The 21145-nt window shown below is 36.8% G+C and overlaps 1 protein-coding gene and 1 long non-coding RNA gene across 13 annotated transcripts in view; both read right to left on the reverse strand.

Annotated features, from left to right (window-relative positions):
• The window catches only part of PKP4 (plakophilin 4), a 235978-nt gene that overhangs the window by 85221 nt on the left and 129612 nt on the right, over positions 1-21145 (reverse strand). For 11 of the 12 annotated variants that reach the window (XM_081814392.1, XM_081814393.1, XM_081814388.1 and 8 more), the window contains one exon: positions 20137-20249. The exons of the other annotated variant lie outside the window; for it this stretch is intronic. In XM_081814392.1, the coding sequence (XP_081670518.1) occupies positions 20137-20249 (113 nt within the window). The remainder of the gene's footprint in view (positions 1-20136; positions 20250-21145) is intronic. 12 annotated transcript variants of the gene reach the window in all.
• On the reverse strand, positions 4103-18910 carry LOC145720548 (uncharacterized). Its single transcript, XR_014143601.1, has 2 exons — positions 10811-18910; positions 4103-5011 (listed from the first exon to the last, which is right to left on the reverse strand). It is a non-coding gene; the product is annotated as an uncharacterized LOC145720548 (long non-coding RNA).

Genomic DNA, 21145 nt, shown 5'->3' on the forward strand with positions numbered 1-21145 from the left:
TCTATTAGTTGGCTACAATTTCCTTTATAATCCATTGCTCTAATATTTATAAGTCTACTTGTTAACTGATTCTAAGGTCCATTTCTCAGTTAAAAAGAAAAATGGTTTATCTGGGTTTTTATTTTTTGGCAATGAATTCATATTGCAATTACTTAGCACCTTGTTATCCTCTAGGCATCATAGATTGCTTTTTAATGAAATGCATCATAATCTTCTTAGATATGGACTCTGGGCTCCAGAATTCCCAGGTCACTCCATATTTCCTATTATGCACCTAGGATTTTCTACCCCAGGATTTCTACCCCAGGAATCTGGCAAAATAACTACTAATGATTGCTAAGTTTTAGTCTCTACTTGGAAGTGTTACAAGATAAATTTAAAACAAACTCCCTTAAATGAGTAACCATTCTGTTGAATACAAATTTCTACATCTTCATTAATTTTAATTAAATCTTCAATTATGATATGGAGATAATACCATAGCATACTTTTAAAAAAGATTTATTTGAGAGAGAGAGGGAGGGCATGTGTGTGCACATGAGAGTATGTGCGTGGTGGGGGAGGGGCAGAGAGAGGGAGAGAGAGAATCTCATGCAGACTCCCTGCTGAGTGCAGAGCCCACCACAGGGCTCATCTTAGGATCCTGAGAGCATGACCTGAGCCAAAATCAAGAGTTAGCCACTTAACTGACTGAGCCACCCAGGCACCCTAAATATCATAACATACTTTAAATCTTTTTTGTTTCTATTTAGTATTGCTTTGACAACCCTTTTAATTAGTACATTTAAAATTTTGCTCTGTTTCTCTTAATGCATTTACAAAATATTCTACTAGTGTCTTGTGAGTTCTTAGCTAGGTAGAGCTCATTCTGTGCTTTAGCTGTCTTGAGTGCTCTTGAATGCTTGAGAATGCTACTTCTTGAATATCATGTCTGTGGAAGTTTCAAGTCCTTTTTTTTTTTAACATTTTATTTGGGGCGACTGGGTGGCTTAGTCGTTAAGCATCTGCCTTTGGCTCAGGTCATGATCCCAGGGTCCTGGGATCGAGCCCCGCATTGGGCTCCCTGCATTGGTCTCCCTGCTTGGTGGGAAGCCTGCTTCTCCCTCTCCCACTCCCCCTGCTCGTGTTCCCTCTCTCGCTGTGTCTCTGTCAAATAAATAAATACAATCTTTATGTTATTTAGTTATTTGAGAGAAAGAGAGAGAGCAAGAGAGAGAGAGCACGAGCAGGGGGAGTGACAAAGGGAGAGGCAGACTCCCTGCTGAGCAAGGAGCCTGACACAGGACCCTGGGATCATGACCTGAGCTGAAGGCAGATGCTTAACCAACTAAGCCACCCAGGCACCTGGAAGTCCCAAATCTTAAAAACATTCACCATGCAAATGGGTCAAATTTCTCCTCACGCTGACCCTCAACAAGAATGTCCTTGAGTTTATTTTATACTCATAATTAGCAGGGTGAAAAGTGGGGTCTAGAAGACTGAGATGGAATCAAGAACTCTCTAATGCTATAAGCCAGCTTCTGATGTTCCAAGAACTCATACCACCTACTAACAGGTAACTGATAGTTTATAACTAGTTTCATTTTTCCTGTGTTTGGAAACAAGGACCTCATGTCTTTCAGTTAGATAATAATTAACTAGGAAATAGGGGCGCCTGGGTGGCTCAGTAGGTTAAATGTCCCACTCCTGATTTCAGTTCAGGTCATGATCTCGGGGCTGGGCATGGAGCCTGCTTAAGATTCTCTCTCTTATCTGTAGTAAGATACACTGGCTGGCATCCAAACCCCTTAAAATTTGTCTAAACAAACAAACAAACAAACAAAAACAAAGGAAACAGATACTTTACATTAAAGAGACTTACTCTCTTACCACCAGAAAAACTAGAGCAGTTAGACAAAATTAAACAATATATTGATTATTCTGCCCAAGACAGGTGTGGATAGCTCTTCATTCTTCCACTAGTCTATTTCAGTAAGTCAAAGGTAGGAAGGCCAATATGTAGAACAGATAATGAAGGTGAACTGCTTTGCCTGGCTGAAGCAGAGGTGGGGAGTCAGAAGGAAAACAGCTATTCCCATCTACTACATTATTGTCCTTAAGGTGCTCTGAGGAACCTAGTTTGAGAAATCACTAGCCTATAGACAAGGATATCTTAGCAATAATAGAAAGCAATCCTTCTTGGTATCTAACTACTTTTTAAGAGCCTCTTCCAAATTTATTTATTGTCTGTTCACAATCAATCTCAAGAAAAACAAAAACTCTCCTTTTAAATTTATGATTTTTTCTAGGACCGAGGTTCCTTTCTGTGTTTTTATCATGGTATCAGACCCTGGCCAATTCTCTATTGGATGGAAACCGATTCCTTCTTCCTAAGAGAGGACCACTTGATCTCAGGAGTCAGGAAAAGGGAAACCATGACAACATGCTCGTAATGGTAGTTTATTACTGTTTTTGTGGTTATGGCTCTGAAATGCCCCTGAAATGGTATACACCCATAATTTGGACTAAGCAAGGCATAACAAGTCAAGACAGGCCAAAGGCTCTCTCTTCATAATTGTTTATATGATCTGAGGGTGATACTGAGGTTAGAGAAAAGAAAGGGCACTTGATTGAAAAATGATGTCCTTCATGTAGGATGCAGTTGCTCCTGACCCATCAGTACCAGGACACGAGCCCTGAGTCACCTTTCTTGAGAGTGAATGGATTTGGGCTGACCCATCCACAATCAACACCCAGTCACCTGTATGACCAAAAGAAGGTGCAAATAAGATGGCCACAGAAGGGCAGGACTGGTACCTCATGGAATGCGGGAAAGATCTAAGGCTTACAGTCTGACCCATACGTTCCCTCTGTGACATTTTACCTGAAAAAAAATAGCCATACTCTCAGAATGTGCTTTACGATTTTAGTCTTTAAAATATCATGAGTAATAAGGACAGCAAAGTCTTGGTTTCCATTGGCAGTTAGCAAGTTTATAGTAAAATCTATAAACAGCCACTGTCACGAATATTTTTGGTCTCATTACGGGCTCTATTCATTCTCACCCTTATTTTCTTAATTCTTCATTCCACTTTTCCCCATGCTATTCTATCATATTTTTGGACTCCGATAATGGCTGTATAAATGAATTCCAGGAAAAGGTAAGATATAAATAAATAATACTCCGACCAGTTTCCTAAAGAGAAAATTATGTATTTAATGCAGAGCAAAAACATTAAAGGAACAGGAAATACTAGTCCTTTTCAGAATTCAAGTAACTTTCATAGGGACTGGAGGTAAACACATTTTAGAAGATGTTAAATATTCTTTGACAAAAGCATTTTGTGTTAGTGCTTTGAATCTATGAATAAAAGATCCAGAAGACCATATGGGAAGGGGAAGTTCAAAAAGGTAGTACTAGAAAAAATGAAACAAACAGTTCCCTCTGGTATCCCCATAAATTATACAGGAAGCATGATTTCTGTTTAAGCCCAGCCCACAACAGGTGTTCTGACCAGTAAAAGTAGAAATCAGAATAGAGGGGTTTTCTAACATTTCAGTTGACATTTGAAAGAGTGAAAGCAAGTGAGATGAAAACAGTAAAATGGCGAAATACAACATCAGGCTCTCTTTCCTAAGTATTTTGCCATAACTTAGGGTGCTAGTTAGTTAGGCAAAGGGTCAGCCTTGGAATAGATGGGCTACTGCAAACTGTTTGCATCCATGGTCTAATAACTGCTATTGTCTTCCTCACTTCTATTCTTCCAAAAGCCCTCTGAAGGTAAAAACAAAACAAAACAAATGAAAAACATTTTCAAAGATTTAAAATAAGAAAAAGAGCACACACAAATATACTCTTTCTAGAAATGTGTAAAACAATTTAAATCATATATATACATATATTTATTTATTTATTTATTTAAATTTTTTTTTTTTTAAGATTTTATTTATTTATTTGAGAGTGAGAGAGTGAGAGACAGAGAGCATGAGAGGGAGGAGGGTCAGAGGGAGAAGCAGACTCCCTGCCGAGCAGGGAGCCCGATGCGGGTCTCGATCCCGGGACTCCAGGATCATGACCTGAGCCGAAGGCAGTCGCTTAACCAACTGAGCCACCCAGGCGCCCTATTTATTTATTTATTTAGAGAGAGAGAGAGCATGTACACAGAGTGAGCAAGAACATGAGCTGGGGGGAGAGGCAGAAGGAGAGGGAGAAGCAGGCTCCCTGCTCAGCAGGGAGCCCAATGTGGGGCTTGATCACAGGACCCTGGGATAATGACACGAGCCAAAGGCAGATGCTTAACTGACTGAGCCACCCAGCCACCCATAAATCTTATATATTTTTTAAAAGAGCTGGCACTGGTAGGGAGTAGGGAAAGGGTCCTGTTTTTCTACTTGCTCTGCATGAGATTGAGCAGAGTGAACATGGGACTAAACTGCAGAGATCTGTAGTAAGATACACTGGCTGGCATCCAAACCCCTTAAAATTTGTCATTATAAATAGCTTTGTTTATGATGCATACAATTTCATTTTTTTACTTTAAAAGATTTAATATGTTTTGAAAAGCCTATGTAAAAATTTACTTAAAAGCAATTTTATCATAAACCCCAATTTTTTTATTAAACATATACTCCCTTGATTATTTATCCTATTTAGACATTCAAAAGCAAATGATTTATTCACATACAATTCTTTATACTCATATAAAGACACTATCAAATTTGGCATATGTCTGAAGAACGCTATTCACTTTCTTTCCATTGATCACCCAATGTAAAGATTTATTTTTAAAATTTTTATAAACAGTAAAGTTTCTTTAATTTCTGAAAAAAAATTTGTTTTCATTGTGTGAGAAGAACAAACATGTTTCTTAAGTTTCTGCTTTGCTTTTTGAAAAAAATGATGTTTTTCACTGTAACAGCATTTTCAGTTCTTAATTCACAGACAAGCACCATAAATAGCTGTTTTAGTGCTGAAGGAAGAATGAATTCACACGTGAGATAGAGTACAGAGCCAGGATCATCAATAACTGTTCTGGAAAAAAAATGGACACAAGGATACAGTCAACATTTGGCATAACATATGTTATGTGTCTATGTAGTAAAACTTAGGAAAGTGGTTCTAGAACGCTTTAAAATCTTCTGAAAGCTCTCGTGGATCCCTAATTTGTCACACATCCCCTACCCTAACCTTGTTCCTTCTCTTCTCTGTTTATCCCCCACACACAAGTGCGAAGGGTTTCCAAACTACCAAATGGGGGAATGAAAAAAAAAAAAAAAAAGCCTATTAGAACAAATGAAAAGGAATGACAATCATGATAATGGACGGTCAGGGTAAAGTCTCTTAAAACAGCATTCTGGATACAGAATGGGTGATCCATAAACACTGTTCAGTGGTTGAACAGGTACCTTCCACAGCAAACAGACAGGGCAAGTATTTGGGCAAGACTGTGTTAATTCTTAGCTTTAATGGCCAGCATTTTTCTTTTGAGAGATATGAATGAAAAGAACAAAAATTGGGTTGCAACCCCATGAAGAAGGGGTTGATCAGCTTTATCTCCCTTTTACTTCCTCCTCCCATTCATTGCCATAACGAGCCAACATCATTGATGGAAAAGGCAGCATGAAGTGTGTGGAGCACTCCATATAGATTCACAGTCTATGCAATTTAAATAGTCTTTATTTAAACTATTGAAGAGAACATCCACCACTCAGATTTTAAGAAATAGAACCATCCTAATTTTATAAAAATGAAACAAATTTTAACCATAATTTCAGTCAGAAAATAAAGAGCTGAATCACTTAGCACTTAATAAACTTTTTGTTATACAATATTTAAAACACACACGTATATAGTAAAAAAGAAAACAGTATAATAAATCCCTTATGTATTCATTACCCAGCTTCAAAAAAAGGAACATGTAGTTACATTTCATCTATACCTTCACCTACTATTTTCTCCGAATTACTAGATTATTTTGAAGTCTCAGACATCTTATCACTTCAGTAATAAATACCTGAGATGTACCTATAAATACAGATACTTTAAAAAGACCACATTCACAATAACATTATCACACCTAAAATATTAAAAGTAAAATTCTTTTTTTAAAAAAAGATTTTATTTATTTATTTGAGAGAGGGAGAGAGAGAGAGAGAGAGAGAGAGAGAGAGAAGCAGGCTTCCTGCTGAGCAGGGAGCCTGACGTGGGCTAGATCCCAGTACCGTGGGATCATGACCTGAGCCGAAGACAGATGCTTAACCGAATGGGACACCCAGGCTCTCCTAAAAGTAAAATTCTTAATATCAACAAATATCTAGTCAGTATTCAAATTCCCTGTTTTGATTTCAAAAACAGTTGGTTTGTTTGAATCTAACCAAATCAAGGTCCACTCGTTATATTTGGTTGCTAGGTCTCTAAACATCTCTTCCTAATGCCTAGTTTCATTCTCCCTCTCTCTTAATTTTTTTTCTCCTGTTTGAAATTATTTCATTTGCCCAACAGACTGGATCTGACTGACGGCATCAGCACACTGTTCTTTAACATGTTCCCTTGGCTTCGTTATTTCCTATGACTAGGTATTTATATTTAGATGACTAGCAATTCTGGGGCAAGAATACATCACAAGTGACATCATGTACTCCCACTGCGTCACATCAGGATAATATAATTTCTGACTGTCTCCCATTTTGTAATATTAACATAAGATAGATCAATGGGTTCAGATGCTGTTGATGATTACTGATCTAGATATATTAATTATTTCGTTAGCAGGTGCAAAGTTCACCCAAGTTTTAACTTCTAGATTTATGTACTACTTCTGTCAGTCATATAATTTCTACCTTTGTATTTATGTTCATAGAAATACAATACTGTTTCACTCACTATTTTCAAATAAGTTTTTACTGGGAAGTATTTTATTAATGCCACTGAGAAAACAGATATAGATCTGTCCTTTGTCCTTCCTAAGCACCTAGGTTCTTGTATCATGGTTGATAATTTCACTTGAATTTTCTCTGTGGCTCAAATAGCCCCATTGATACTGTAACTAAAGGTGGGGGTAGATCAACCGTTAATTGACTTGCTCTGAAGCAGAGACGACACATCACAGGACCCTAGAATAACTGGCTATTTGTTCTTTTCCAATAAAAAAAAAAAGCTAAAAGAAACACACACATATACCCTAAAGACATTTCTCCTTGGATTATAAGAGTCTATTAATGCAAACCAAATGTTATATCTAAACTATGTAACAGTGGTTAAAATGTATAATTATTTAATATAAAAATTTTTTAGCTGTGAAAATCTGTAGCCTACAGGCTTTTCTCCTCCTCAGCTTTAGAGTGTTTTTCCCCCTATTTAATAGTGGAGTAACACGACAGGAGAATAGAAAAATCCATGCACCAAACAGATTAGACTGATTTGTTATTAAATAGATTGTGAAGCCTCAGGGAGGATAGCCATAATAACAATTCAGTCACTACAAAGTCTGGCAAACTCGTCGGCTGCCTCCCCTCCCCACCCTGGCAGACATGCCATGTTCAGTTCTAGGACAAGCTGATTAACTGCTGAAATGCACTAATGGATGGCACTCACTTTTCTATTTCCTTTTCCATACATCATTGGTTTAGACCTAGATATAGTAGTAGTTCTCGGAAGGGTTAAAGAAACATCTCATTACTTACATCAGTCTTTCTGCTCCATGGTCCTTAACCTGCCAAATGGTAATGAGAATGTGAACTTAATACTAACCTCCTTTTATTTCATCATGGAGATTAAAATGAAGATGGAGATTAGATGAAGAAATGGTAAACTTTCCCACCTGAAATAATCAACTTCAGAAAGTACATTAGTGGGAATATGTTTTTCAAGATTGTTTTCTAGAATCTTTAAATTAATATCTACATGACTTCTTTTAATGTGTCTGTGATCAACCAAGAATATAAATGGTAACTACAGCAGTTTCCATAAGGAGAGACAAAACAGTAGTAGTAGAGATGGGGCTGGTGGCTAGGGGTTTTATAATTGTTCTTGTATGTTAAGCACCATTTTATATAGGCTGTGTCTATTTGGAGTGGTAGAGTGGATGTGAGTGGGATGCTTAAGTCTTCTCAAACCATTTATTGACACCCCAGTGGAAAAACCAATAGAATAACACTATCTTTAGGGGGCAATATCATCCTAATAATAAATTCAGGTGTACAGTAATAATTAAAACCAAAGCAAACTAAAACACAAAACACCAGAAAGGAAACACTGTTGAACAGTAAAGAAGATAATGGGTATAAAACATCTATTAGCACAGGTGTAGCCCGACGCGGGACTCGATCCAGGGACTCCAGGATCATGACCTGAGCCAAAGGCAGTCGCTTAACCAACTGAGCCACCAAGGCACCCTAATATAAAGTATTTTAACCTAAGGAACTGAGAATCAAAGACACCCAGGTAGAGCCTCCTGGGATAGAGCTAGGACAATGTAATCTGATCAACATGGAGCTCTTCACAAAATTAAAAATAATAAAATATAAACATACATTTTATGCTGTTACTAAGCATATTTGTCATATTGTTAGTTATACAAAATGGTCCCTTCTGCTAGACTGGAAATTTCCAGGCTTTTACATCTTTGTATCTCTACAATAAAGTAAAGGTATACATATTTACTGAGTGAATTTAGAGAAGACATCATAAATATTTGCAAAAAAATATGTGTGTAAATGCAAAGTCATGAAATGGTATCTGGAAATAGAAAGTAATGTTAGTATCATCTGGGCTCTTACCCTCCCTCAACTGCAGATGTGGATAATGAGGTATCTATTATTATATATCATATAGAGGTTGTATCTTCTATGTACTTGTAATGATACTAAAGGACTTGTATTCTAAAAATAGATTAATATAGTGTACTTTCAGTGCTATGATATACTAAGACCTGTACTATTTTTACATATACATCCCAGAGTTATTTCAGTGCAAAAAAACCTAATGATAGAACCAAAGACAATAAGCCAAATCACTCATTAGAAAAGCGGGCAAAGAGGGGGGAGCCTGGGGGTCTCGGCTGGTTAAGTGTCTAACTCTTGATTTTGACCCAGGTCATGATCTCAGAGTTGTGGGATCGAGCCCCCCACTGGGCTGCACGCTCAGCGTGGAGTCTGCTTGTCCCTCTCCCTCTGCTCTTCTCCCTGCTCTCGCTCTCAAATAAAGAAATAAAATCTTAAAAAAAAAGAAAAGTGGGCAAAGAATATGAATAGGAAACTCAAATGGATCATAAAGACATGAAAATACTCAATCCCATTAGTCATCAAGAAAATGCAAAGTAAAATGAGATAATATCAGATTGATACAATTTAAAGAGCCTACCTAATCTTAAATGTTGTCCAAAAAAAAAAGAGTGAGAGAGAGAGAAAGAAAGACAAAGAGGAGAGACAGACACACATACACCCTGGAACTTTAACACATACTGCTTGAGAGTGTACAAGTGCTGAGATACCTCAGAAAGCAATTCAGGAAGATCTAGAAAAATTGAAAATGTACATTTATTATGACCCAAATATTCTACTTATAATGATGTATTTTCCATAATCTTATATGTGTAAACCAAGAGATAGGTTCAAAAATGTTCAGTGTTGCATTATTTATAGTGGAAAAGTGGAAGGAAAATGTTCTTCAATAAGGAAATGGCCATACAGTTGATCATTCCATGAAATATCTATATAACAGCAGTTAAAAACATAAACTAGATCTACACATACCAACATGGATAGATTCTAAATACTGAGTAGAAAAATACTTAGTGCACAATGATACACACACTATACCATATTGTGTAAGTTAAAAAAGAAACACAAAATATTGGTCAAGGATGTATAATGATATAAAAGCACACAAAGTAAACTGGAAGACTATATACTTGTGGTTAGCTATCAGGAAGAGAGAATGGGGGCAAAGAGGGCTTGAATTGTAAAGAAATTTTAAATAAAACGCCAATATGATGAATTATCAACAATTTTCAGTTCTGGGATGTGAGTACTTGAGTTTTTGTTGTACTATTCTCTGTGCTTCTTAGTACTTCTAACATTTCTTAAGATGAAGATTTAAAAGAATGCAGATAAAACCCAAAGGACAGTAAATACAAGATACATGATTAAAAAGTAATTGTTAATTCCCATGAAGCAGTAAAGGTAAACTTTTTTTCAGAAAGCATCTTGAAATATACTATGTGGCCTATTTAAATTACTTTATAATCTATCAATACATACACATAGTTCAAAAAGCCTAATGACTAAGAGCGGGGGCTGGTAATATAATTCCTGTACTGACTGAATAATTTATCACAGCTTCATATTTTGAGAACAGTAATTATAGAATGTGAACTATGAAAAATTACAGAAAATGAAATAATGTTATTAAAAGACAATTAAATAATAGCACGATACATATATTTTAGAAGCATGGGCCTCTGAATTTTAAAAAGTATTTTCCTCTTCATTAATTAGAAAATTAATATAGTTGGGCTGCCTCCATATTAAACCAAATACATTAAAATAGTCTCAAGATAATGTGAAACTTTGATGCAAACTATAAACTTGATCTCTTTTTGTGGTTCCTTCTAACCTTATCACCCGCTTAACATTTTTAAATATTCAATTTAAAAACAGGTAATTCATTTTGAAATATTTATTTACTGTGATTAAAACATTTTGTTGTATAGTGTTCTGGGTCCATAAAAGACTATTGCTTATGAAAACTACCTGGCTTAAAATCCACATTCTACATGGTAACATTCTTAGGTTAAAATAGGTTAGCTTAATGGAATTTTGGTTGAATTACCTTGGGCTCACATGCCCTGCAGAAGACCTAGCTTATACAAGTTTAATTCAAATCAGCAGAGATAGTTGCCACGTGGATTTGTATGTCCCAGATGAAATTGGCTTGTGACTGGAATGGCAATGAGAAGCAGTAATTAAAATGCCTTCTGGAAGAACTGTGCTTAAGTAAACTGTTCGAGATAAATGACTTCTTTAGAGCTGCAGGTCAGCCACAGACTCATTTATGTATCTTTCAGATGCCGTACTCTTTACTGGGTTTACAATAGGAGTTGCATCATAAAAATTCAGTGTTATGAAATTTGCTCATAAGAGCATCCATTTAATAAATATTCACTGCACAGATCCCCAAGAGAGTTTCTGATAGTTAGATTCAAATATCAAATAGTTTATTCTTCATTTGGTCTGAATTAGAAATGAAATCAGAGCACTTTTATTTGTTTGACCATTAAGAGAGACACTAGTGACGGAAGACAATACTTAGGAATGGAAATTGGGTGAACTATATTCTGATGAATATTATAGGACTCCCAAATAGCTTTACCTACTACGCACTAAAGTAACTTAACACAGACAACTAGCTCAGCAGTAGACAGGGATTTACCATAACAGAAAGCAGAGGAGAAAGGAAGAAGGCAAGTTCTTGTGAGGGAGTAGGAGGGTAGGTGGAGAGGCTAAGGAAAACTTCTATCACTCCCTGTGCCTCCCTCTGACCCCCAAACTAAGAATGCCTAAAGCAAACCCCTTGGGATCTTCCCCTCTTAACACCTAGAGACATAGTAGTATTATTTACAATAGTTAAAAAGTAGAAACAACCCTAATGTCTATTAGCTGGCAAATGAATAAACAAAATGTGGTATATCCATATAATGGAATAATTATTTGGGAACAAAAAGGGATTTAGTACTGATACAACATGGGTGTTACAAACATGGGTGAACCTTGAAAATCATCATGCTCAGTGAAAGAAACCAAGTCACAAAAGGCCATATATTGCCTGATACCATATATAGAAAATGTCCAATGGGCAAATCCACAGAGACAGAAAGTAGATGAACAGTTCTCAGGGGTCATGGGGAGGGGAGAATTGGAAAGGGGTGCTAATAGGTAGAAGGCTTCTTTATAGGGTGATAAAAATGCTCTAAAATGGAACAGTGGTAAGGGTGGAACAAACTCTGTGAATACACTAAAAATATGAATTGTACATTTTAAAAGTATGCATTTTATGGTATGTGAAATATATCTCAATAAAACTATTATTTTAAAAACTCAGGTTTTGCTGGTGAGAGCTCTGGAGGCCAAAGGGACAGAACTTTATATCAAGCATTTTCCTAGTGGTACATTAAATAAGCAATAAACTGTCAAGGCACAAACATTCAATCTTTTCAAAGACTCTTCATTTTTAAAGAATGTATCATTTGAGGAGGTTTACTTCACAATGAGTTAAAAATACTCGCTGAAGAAAAGACTTGAACCATGAAAAAAGCCTTTTCTGCTACTGTCAGCCTAAAACACTTTTAGAATTTTTAATAGTATCAATGGAAGCCTGATGGGCACTAGCAGATGACCCCATAAAGTGTAAAAAAATATCTGAATGGCAGTGGAGAATCAAATCTTTTCATTAAAAAATAACAGTTCTTTTCTTAAGTGGCGATAAGAAGACTATTTGTCAAGATTGTATGACCTTTTTGAAACCATAAAGAATTCTATTTTAGCAGGGCTTTAAACTAACTGAAAGGGAGAGATAATCTTGGGAAGAGTGTGAAGTTATTTAATTTCAATATTGCCACCCATTCTCCCCCTCATTCAGTTGATATGGACAGGATTTTTCTCAGTCTAGAGTAACTTCCTAACATCAGTAGTAGTCAGTTAAAGGACAGACAATGTGAAGGGACCAACTATTTCCAAATGGGGTCATCAAAGTTTAAGACAATGTATAAAAATCAAAATGAAAACTTAAAACTGTACTTTGATTCCAAAAGTTGCCATTAATGTTTCCTACAATTATTAAAAGGTCCATTTTTTAAGAACCTTTTTTTTTTTTTGACTTCAATATAAATGAAAACTTAAGTGTTCCATTTTAATAAGTGGACAAACTATGATTTACAAGATAAAATTCGTGGAACCAACTTATGTACCCTAAAGAAAGAAACTTTTTCTTTCACAGTCTACAACTTGTCGAGAAGTAACTTTGTTTCTGGACAATGAATGGCAAGATTCCAAGTCTGCAATCAGGGATAGTTTTGGAATTCTGTACAGTAAAATCTCAGAAATAGTTTCTTGAAGTCAAAGCTGATCATATTTTCATTTACTGACTTTTCAATTCCAACTCCATTTTCTTCTCCTTGCACAGTTTTATTACCCAACAAGTTGAACCACTTGTGCAATTTCTCTGCTTACATGAAACACGAAGCATAGGCCACACCTTGGATACTTGAAGGCTGAATCTGCCTTAGAGTATTTCCTCCCCTGGCCAAGTCTTCCTCCCACGCTGTGCCGCCTGCCACTGGAAGGCTGTAATGATCTCTAACCGCTGCTGAATTAGCAGCCCTAGGTCACTGGTTCAGCCTCAAGGCTTTTTTTTTTTTTTTTTTTAAAGATTTTATTTATTTATTTGAGAGAGAGAGAGAGAAAGCACAGAGGGAGAGTGTGAGGCAGAAGCAGGCTCCCCGCTGAGCACAGAGCCCCATGCAGGGCTCAATCCCAGGACCCTGGGATCATGACCTGAGCTGAAGGCAGACGCTTAACTGAGTCACCCAGGCGCCCCTCAGCCTCAAGTTTTTTGTCCCATTGGGAATTCCTCAGGCAAGTGGGAGCCATTAAAAGTTAGGCCTGACATGTCAAAGTGGGATTTTAGGAACAAGACACAAGGTTAGCCAGGGGGAATGACCTCAAACTTAAAAAAAATAAATTGAAGAGAATGAAATGCAGCAAACACTTAAAAGTGGTTGACTCTTTTTTGGGGTTAGTGGCAATGTTCTTTGTGGTGGTGGTTATACAACCACATGTCAAAAATCTCAAAAATCATAAAACTGTATGTTACAAAGGGTGAATTTTACTCTAAGTAAATTACACTTCAATAAGCGTGACTTGAAAATAAAATGGTTGTCTCTGAATGGTAGAATTATGGGTTTTACTCTATACTTTTTTGAATTTTACAAGTTGTCTGAAATGAGCATTATTTAACTCCACAGTCAGTAAAAAAACAAAATAAAACCAAAACCCCAAAACAGAGGAAGAATACTGCTCTGGCCACCCCTGCCCCTTCCTTTGCCCTTGGGAGCCGGAGGTGGGCAGGGGAAATCCTGGGGTGAGGAGCTGGGCCCCTCACTGTGGGCTACCGGGACCTTTTACTGTCATCTTATCCAGTGAAATCTAACCTAGACTAATGTCAGAAAGAAACCCCATTGATGATGCTGCGAGGAGAAAAAGAATAAATTCCATGCTCATCAAAATTTGAATTTGAAGGTTGTTGCTTAGCCCATGGGAGGCAAGAGGTTGAAAGAGCAAACTTCCCTCTGAGTTAAGTGTGCTGAGATTCTCCTGAGATGAGCTGTACACACCTCAGCATCCCATGAGGGCCATGTCCCTTGTTAGGGCACACACACCAGGTAGCTGCACCGTGACCTGTAACACAGGACACCCGTTGTTACCCATGACTATAAAAAGCGTGGCAGACAGAAATAGTCATCGTGGCATGCTGCCTGATTGGAGGACCTGAAATTAACCCATCCATCTGATGATATGCTAAATATCATCTTTGAGTCAAACTAGACTGTCAGATTTAGCCTCCTGGAGAATTACTTCCAGGTAAGGTGCTATTCTATCTATTTATAGTGCATTTAGCAGTATAAGAAAGAAACCTATGAGCCTGATTTCATATAGAGAGAGACGACCAAGGATGCTGTTTGCCACATCACAAAGTGGTCTCTCAGTGGCGACTCACAGGAGAAAGCACTCAAGTCTTGGCCCCAGGAATGGCAGATTATCCTGAGCAACCTGGTTTGGTTTTATCCAACAGACATTTTGAATATAATTCATTTGTGTTTCTCTCTTTAGGATGGGTACTAGGTCACTCAGAGCCAAAGTGGCTCCCTACTTTTAGCAAATGCAGGGAATGTTAGCAACATACATGTTTATACTATTTTACCTTGGTTTCATTTTATTTTTCTAATCATTATCTTCCATGTGCTCTCATTTCCTCACTCCATTTTTGAGTTTTGTATTTTTAAAAGATGTTTCAAAAACTTTTGGAATGAGGCAAAATATTAAATATATACATATTAAAAATATTAAATATATAGTATACTCAAAACAAATGAAGAAAAGTGGTGTCTTCTCTATCAACTGATCCCGTAGCCCACTTTAAATGAAGTGAATATTAAATATATAAAGAACTATACTGTGGTCATTATAAATGGAGGAAAGTTGTGGTTTCCTTATTAAGTATTTCCATAGCCTACCTTCGATGAGGGGAAATATTAAATACATAGATAACTACAGTATACTTGGCACAAAGCAGACAGGCTGTAACTTCTCTATTAACTAATCTCATAACTCACTTTCAGGCTTTTTGAAGTCACAATGATTATTTTTGGCTTAACATTATCATCTTAGGATATAAGCACCATCAATTCCAGATTAAGGATCATTATATGTTGATATTGCTTGGGTTATTACTGCTCTTTTGGAGTAAATAAAGCAAATGAGAAATTGTATCAGAAATGGGGTTATTAACCTTGTTTAGAACTAGATTTCCAAGGAGGCATTAATAAAGAAACTAAGCGATTAATCATTAAGATTTTAAAATGATTTTTAATGATTTCTGTTTTCTAAGTTCGCAACAAGGCATACCACAAATAAACTGCCAATGGCAGTTCACTTTTCAGGGCACTGTTCCGAAATAAAAATAAGGAGAGGCTCAGTTTCTCCACCTAGAAAATGAGAACATCTCATGGCATGGGTTAAAAACTCATCATTGGTACTACAAGTGTGAGGGAACCAAACTGCTCAGTTTCAGAGCCACTCCTTTGGGAGAGGGCTCCATGGTATATTATTCAGCACAATAAAAGAATACTAAGTAAGACCTCATGCCACTGCCTCCTTCTTCTTACTCACAGGGTAAGGCCAATAACAGCAAATGCTTTGAACAACAGAAAAAGTAAAGAAAAATATACTTTTCATTTCCCTTTGCGTTATTATAACACCATCTTTGGACTAGGAAACCTAAGAAAATCTTACAGGTCACCTTACCAACTCTGGCGCAGGATCTAAATAAAACAATATGAAAGATAACTAGTTATCAAATCCCCTGTTTTGCTGGTTAAACTCAATTCATGTAAGAACGACCTGAATCCAAAGGAAGCTTCATGGCCATAAGCAGTGGTCCCACTTTTAATTTCCTTTGAGCACATCAGCAATGGCTGACAAGAAAGAGGCCTTGGGTCTGATAGCTAATTTCTGTTTTTCTTTATCTTTATATTCTTGTTCTGAGAGTGACAGTTGGTGGAGCCTGGAAGACACAGAGGGGTCTCTCAAGTGACAAAAACCTATGCTCCCTTCACTGACATTGCTTTCTAACGGGCTCCTTGCTAGTGTGGAAAGCAGGTGGTCACAAGAGCACAGTAAGTGTGTCAATGGTCTTCTTGCGGCCCACCGAAAAGCACACTGAAAGAGGGTAGATATGAGAAAGGACGGGCAGCAACCCACAGGTGCCAAGTAGATAACCTCATGGTGGAGCACCCTTACTTGATAAGCTTAAAACACATGAGGCTTTGCTGAGGTTCATGATTCGTCCAATGAACATGCATCTGGATGCCTGCCTGCTGAGCACCAGGCACTGTGCCAGGGCTGTGGGGGTGGGGTGGGCCTTACCACCTCACAGAGAGTTGACAAAGGCACAAACAGCTATGAGCTCAGATGAAGAGAGATCACCTTCACAGAGAAACTTGGGGAAGGCTGTAAGGAAGGGTTAGCATTATGTTGGTGGCATCAAGAATACATGAGAATCCAATGTGAGATGTGAGTAGGACAATCAAAATGGATCATTTATGATTCTAGTCAGTGTTCACTGAATGTCAAAACCAGCCTTTCTCATAACCCTAAGATTCCAAAATAGATTTCCTGGCCTGCTGCCTGGTCTCTTTTCATTCTGACCTATGCACTACACTACCAGGACAACTACCTCCAAAAACAACTTTCCTTTTTTTTTTTTTTTTAAAAGATTTTATTTATTTATTTGACAGAGAGAGACACAGCGAGAGAGGGAACACAAGCAGGGGGAGTGGGAGCAGGAGAAGCAGGCTTCCTGCGGAGCAGGGAGCCCGATGTGGGGCTCAATCCCAGGACCCCGGGATCATGACCCGAGCCGAAGGCAGATGCTTAACGACTGAGCCACCCAGGCGCCCCAAAAACAACTTTCAACAGGTCTCCTTTAAGACCTAATGAAGGTTACTTATCATCACCTTGGTTCCCAGTTCTCCAGTCAGATGCCAGCTTTACCCTTCCAACCTCATAAGTCATTAGGCCCTTTTAGGACACATCCTTGCTGCTCCAATACAAACACAGTGGGGAATCCTATATACCTCTGTGCATGCTTTCCCCCTTTCTCTGGTCAACCCAACTTCCCCTTCTGCAGAATCCATTCATTCACCCAAAAGTCACTGATGGAGCCCAGTGACATGCCACACACCACACTAGGCACTGAGATCAAGAGACAAAACACCAAAATCACTCAGAGTAAATATTATAACATGTATTTTTACTAACATTTTAAACAAACCTATGGAATTAGCTAATTCAACTATGTAACCTTGAAATTATTTAATATTTTAAAACTTACGGTGCAGAAAATAATCTAAGAGCCATGCACATATCAACCACCCTCCTCATTTAGACAAATGTTAATATTGTGTCATGTTTGCTCTAGATGTCAAATTTTAAATAACATAGATTTGGCTAAGGTCTAATTTCTGATAGCTTCCTCCTCCCTTCCTTCCTAGAGGTACCACTATCTTAAACTGGTGTCATTCCAAAATATTTTTTATACTTTTACTACACATACATACATTCATGAACAATATAGAACACTGCTTAAATATTATATAGTGCTGCTGCATATACTTTTAATATGTTCATAGTGATATCCTCCTACATCTATTCTTCTACAATTTGTGGTTTTCACTCAGAAGTCTGTTTTGCAAAGATGTTCATGTTCATACATGTAAAGTAATTACTTCATTTTAACTGTTCTTGAGTCCACTTATCCACAGTTTCTCATTTCCATCCTGATGATAATTATGTTCTTTCTCATATCTTACTTTTGCAAATAATGCTATAATGAACATCCTCGTACCTGCCATATTGTGCACACCTGTCATACTTTCTCCAAGGACAGCATGTTCTTCAAGTTCTAAATCGTACCCTTCTTCCAGCTGATTCTCACTCATTGTTGAGTGTTTCTGACTCAAGTTTTAAAATATCTGATTGTGAGCTCATCCTTAGTGATGCCAGTTTCTGAGCTGGTGATTCTGAACAACGTGAAGAATTACATTTGGGCTCCAAATCCACATGTGGTACAAGCTTGGGAATTTACCATGGGTGCAGCCCTTTGAGGGTCATAGCTTAATACAGCAATCTTAAGTACACATGTACCATCTTGAACATATACAAGGCCTCATTCTTGGGTCCCTGTATGGGTATTAATTCTAAGACTCTAGTGCGTTTGGAGGGGATGGGTTGACTGTCCCTAGATCTCCTGCAGAGGCAGCTCAAATGCTTCTGGCTCTGGCTTTCAGTTTCTTTCCTATTTCTACTACCTTGGGATTTTCCTTTCTATTTTGCCATTTTCTCACTGTATTGACTTGCTTTATTGATACATCAAGTATTTCTACAGGTTTATCAAGAGAATTTCTATGTTAGTTTAATTAGCTAAATTGCCAGAATAAAAGTCCTAACTGAATTCGTTAAATGTTGAATTAAATTTTCTATGTATAAAATTATGTATTTTTAAATCTGTGGGTCTATGTCTTTGGAAATATATACAATACATACCATATTATTGAGTTTGTGAATTGTTCTTTTTGGTGCTAAAGGTACAGATAACTTTTTAAAAATATTGAATAATTCTACTGAATAGAATTAAAATTATTTTTAACAATTTTAACTTCCTTTATAAATTATTTCATTGACTAACTACAAAACCAGAGTTAGAAATATTTGATTTACAATTTTACTCCTTGCGTATAATTTCCCTTCCTAAAAAAAAAAACCCCCCAAACTGCCTGGATAACTAAAAAATGATCACATAATTTAATATTTATGTTTTAAAAGTTTTATTAATCTTATTTATATACTTTATGACTTACTAAACATACCAATATGCACAACTCTTAAGGGTCAGAGATGAAAAAATTCACGAGAACACAGCTTATCAGCCTAATATTCTTAAATCCATAGCAACAATTAGCCAGAACGGAGGAACTACAGACAGCACTGTATTCACTAAGAAGGCTTTCTTGGCTAAGAGTAATAGATGATACTGACAAGTAGAACAATAACTATGTTAGAAATAACTAAAGAGACAAGTTACTGTTGGTACATACGTACATAGGAGTAAAGAAACCAAGCTTCAAATTGCAAGCAATAGAAGTTATTTTATGGTAGGCTTTACTAGAATATGTAATTAACAAGAAAGAAATCCACAAATAGGGTAAGTAGTGATTTCACCATTTGGTGCTTATGGCACTAATTTTTTATAATAATGATATTTTTAAATAGCTTAAGAGGCTATTTAAACACAAAACAATAATTCTGATTAAACATGGCTTTTTTTCAGTAATATATTGGTTTTCAACTTATTATGTGAATACACTAAATTATTTCATCTAGTAATTATTTTGTATGGTAGTTTTACAGAGTTCTAGAAAAACTCAAGGTCAACTGAAGACATGTTTAAAAGCTACTTAAATGTTACCATTTAGAAATATTTCTTAGTTAAAAAAAATCAATATCAGGTTTTCAAAGTCAAATAATTAGTAATTAACTGTGAAAAACATCCATTAACTGTGTCTACATATGAGAAATCAAACTTTTAAAGGTAGCGTACAGAAACTTACCAATGCCATATAAAACACTTCAAGCACAGGACTGAAGGATAATCAATATTGCAAGAGGCTTCCCAAATTAGAATAAATTGACAGTTTTGGTGTCCAATTCAGAAAGGCAAGTTAATAATGACAACACTAAGAGAATCATTTGCTGCATCCAGGACAACTTAATAAGGCATGGAACTTGAAGGCATGTAAAAAGATAGAGCCGTTGGCCCTGTACCTGGTGCTGGCGATACTTGGGGATTCTGCTCCAAGCCTACATCTCTCTAGCTGACTGGCAACAATCTGCCTTTCCACTTCCAGTTCTCGGGTGAGTCGTTGAAACTGAAGCTCCTGTGATTCAAGGAAATAAAAGGCATATAAGGTGCCAAGACAGATACATATGTGAATGCATGTCACAGGAAACACAGGAACATACCCACAACATAGCATTGTATCTAGTGTGGCTTCGTGAAATTAAAAAGTTTTGGGTGGAATTGTGGGCCTAGATAACCTACTGATTTGTACTTTTTTCAAACCGAAAGGCACCAGAATATTAGCTTTGTTTGGAATGGGAAACGTAGATATTTATTTGCTTTTCTGTCTGTTCTTCTAATTGAGGTTTGCAAACAGTACTTCTGCTACAGTGCTCTATTAAATGTAAGGTCTGCAGAGTCCTTGATGTGTCTACATCAGGTGCCCTCCAACCAATGTAAGCTCTACAGCCTTAAGAGCTAATTTTTTTTATCCTTCATACTGTATTGAAAAAATGTAAATTCCCATGATGAGCATCACTTTATCATGTTTGATAGAGCCTTTAATTGTTAAGGAAAAATAGATCATTCCAACTCTACAGAAAAAGTCTTGCTATGTTTATCTACAATATAAGCAATAAGCATTGTTATGAAATAACATGTTCATTGTTCATGTGTCACTGTGTGAAGGGAAGAAAAAAATAAAAGTCTGAGCCATAACACAGAATTTAAAATTGTATTTAAAAGCTGGGAAGATTGTTTAAAGAAATGATCTTATTCATTGTATGCCGCATTATGAAAGCAAGGAAGTTCTATCAAAGGAGAAGATGCTTTAACTTCATTTGTACTTATCTCATTGTTACCTTGACAAGATTCTAATTAATAGGAAGGATGCTATGCTATAAAACATCTACAGACCAAATCAAGTATACTCCAAAGGCTTTAAGCCACAAATAACACCTCAAGCTCCCCTGTGCCATATTATCTTGCAAGTCT

This window comes from Leptonychotes weddellii, chromosome 3, assembly GCF_054177405.1.
Source record: "Leptonychotes weddellii isolate Sample4059 chromosome 3, ASM5417740v2, whole genome shotgun sequence".
In the NCBI taxonomy this organism is placed as follows: domain Eukaryota; kingdom Metazoa; phylum Chordata; class Mammalia; order Carnivora; family Phocidae; genus Leptonychotes; species Leptonychotes weddellii.